General features: G+C 32.4%; 1 protein-coding gene across 1 annotated transcript; it reads right to left on the reverse strand.

Moving 5' to 3' along the window:
- Nucleotides 1–218: 218 nt before the first annotated feature.
- Nucleotides 219–1837, reverse strand: LOC114375722 (LOB domain-containing protein 12-like). Its single transcript, XM_028333574.1, has 2 exons — nt 1546–1837; nt 219–676 (listed from the first exon to the last, which is right to left on the reverse strand). The coding sequence occupies exons 1-2, from the start codon at nt 1831–1833 to the stop codon at nt 314–316; spliced, it is 651 nt and encodes a 216-aa protein (XP_028189375.1). The 5' UTR covers nt 1834–1837; the 3' UTR covers nt 219–313.
- Nucleotides 1838–2374: the final 537 nt, after the last annotated feature.

The following is a 2374-nucleotide window of genomic DNA, read 5'->3' on the forward strand; positions in this document are numbered from 1 at the left end:
TCGTCCGAATATTATTATTTTATCACATTTCCCCTTCTCATTCTATCACTTTTTATTAGTATAAAATAACGATACAAATTAACACACATTTTCTTTTATTAATAATTTTAATTTTTTCCCTTTTCCTATCATGGAACTTAATTTTGTTTGTTTTGAGTCTCCCCTTTAATTTCCATATGCTTTGTGTGAATAACTAGAATAAGAAAATAAGGATGCACTTAACAAACAAACATATTCTGACTAGGCTAACATAATAAGAGAAACAATACAATATTTTGAAACAATTTAAATTCATTGAACAAGATTGGTAAATTCAAGTCCAAAAAGACTCTCTCTTAAGAGGCTCATCAGGGTCTTGGAATACATTGGAAGATGAGGAAGAGGATGAAGGAAACTTAAGAAACTGAGGAAGCATTTCATAGTTATTGTTTACAGATAGGAGCATTGATTTGTCATCTTGGTCTACTAATTGTGTGGCTAAGGTAGGCTCTTGTTGCTGCATCTGGATGCATAAAATCTCTGTCTGAGCCACTGCAAGCTGCATTTGCAATTGTGAAACTTGGTTTTGTAGGTATGATATGGCTCCAACACATCCATACATAGGGTCTCTAACTCTTGCATTTGCCTCATAAACTAAACTACTCACAGCATCTGCTCTTTGATGAATTGGAAGCTCCTGCACATGCATATATAAATAAGATTAATTGACACATTTAGTTTATCCTATTACATAACCACTACATGCAAGAAGTAGGACTTATACACTTATGGACATTGTTACCTACAAACATGATTTAGTGTAGGTAAAACTTAAGAAAACTTCTACCAATGAATGTTTAGTGTAAGTAAAACTCTTATTATAGTCCATTATGCATTTATGGTTTACCTATAGATTATTGACTTCTAGTGACAGAGTTTGTCCATGACTAGAAGTCAAATTTCTTGTAGTGAACCAAGAATAATAGAAGGATGCTAGCAATCAAATAAACTACAAAGGTTACATAAAGATATTATTACGTGAATATATTGTTAAGATGGAATCAAATTACTTGTCCCCATTACTCATTATAGATTCAAATCAATGTACAGTTCGTGGGAAGAGATTATATATATTTAGACGAAATCAGATTCAAATTAATTACATGTCCTCATATGTCATGCTTCTGTTCCAATTTCCCAAATTAAAAAGTGATACATGAGTAAAAATAAACTATCAGATAAGAGAATGTTATTTTCAAATTAGGTGCTACTTTTTAATTAGACAAAAAATTAACAGGATTACGGGATTGATCATGATTTTCAATTAAATTTTGGAGACTAATGTATAACAACTTGATACACATGCATTTCAACTGTTTATATTTAAATAATTTCTTGCAATACACATATGTATGTAGAAAATTCATTGCAAAGATTAAAAGGAAAGAGGGATTAGTTCCATAATAAACCCGTGATCAGATTCTACCAAGAAGCTAAAGGTCTTACGATACAATGATAACCAAAAAGAAAATGAGAAAGAAGCGTATGAAAGTTAGAGACATATACCTGCAGCATTTTGCTGATATTGCTGGCACCAAAGACCTTATGCACAATGGAAAACTTGCGAGGGTCATCAGAAGGAAAGTAAGGAGCAAAGATGCAGTCTTTGGAGCAACGGCGTCTCAACAACTTGCAAGAAGCACAAGGTGAGGTACCCCCCATTTCGAAGATACGTACAATTAATACTACTGACGAAAAACCAATTAAGGAACCAAAGATTATATTTTTGTGTTGTCTTTTGATGTGTGTAATGAAGAGGAAGAAAACACTAAGCCGCAGCACAATCTCAAGCATGGGGTTTAAGAGAATGAGCCGAACATTTCTAATTTATAATAGCCATTGAGATTTGAAGTTGCTTGCCTAATGTAGAATAGCTAGATGCACATGTCGTTCTATTAAAATATGAATATAACTAGTGATAATAATAATAATACATTAATATTGTGTTGATGTACAAAGAAGAAATTAAGTTAATTAGAAACCACTTCTTCCCGTGTAAATTACAAGATATATAATATGTAGTACTTCATATGTGTAAATTACAAGCCTAGCCAAAGATATTTGCGGCATTATAATATATTAAGAGATCAATTAAGTCAAAGATTGAAGGGCAAATTAGGGAAAGTGATGAACCAAACATGTAGAGGTTTTAAATATAAGTAGTAGGCGGTGGTCAAACACCGCCAAGGCGCGTGATAGGTTGGAAACACACGCAGTTGTGTAGTTTTTACGTCCAAATTTGACTCTTGAATTTTTTATGTATGTAATGTAACGTATTTTATACATAAACATGTAACTCAAACTCACGTTTACATTCAAATAGGGCAAGTTCTAA

This window comes from Glycine soja, chromosome 11 (genome assembly GCF_004193775.1).
Source record: "Glycine soja cultivar W05 chromosome 11, ASM419377v2, whole genome shotgun sequence".
In the NCBI taxonomy this organism is placed as follows: Eukaryota; Viridiplantae; Streptophyta; class Magnoliopsida; order Fabales; family Fabaceae; genus Glycine; species Glycine soja.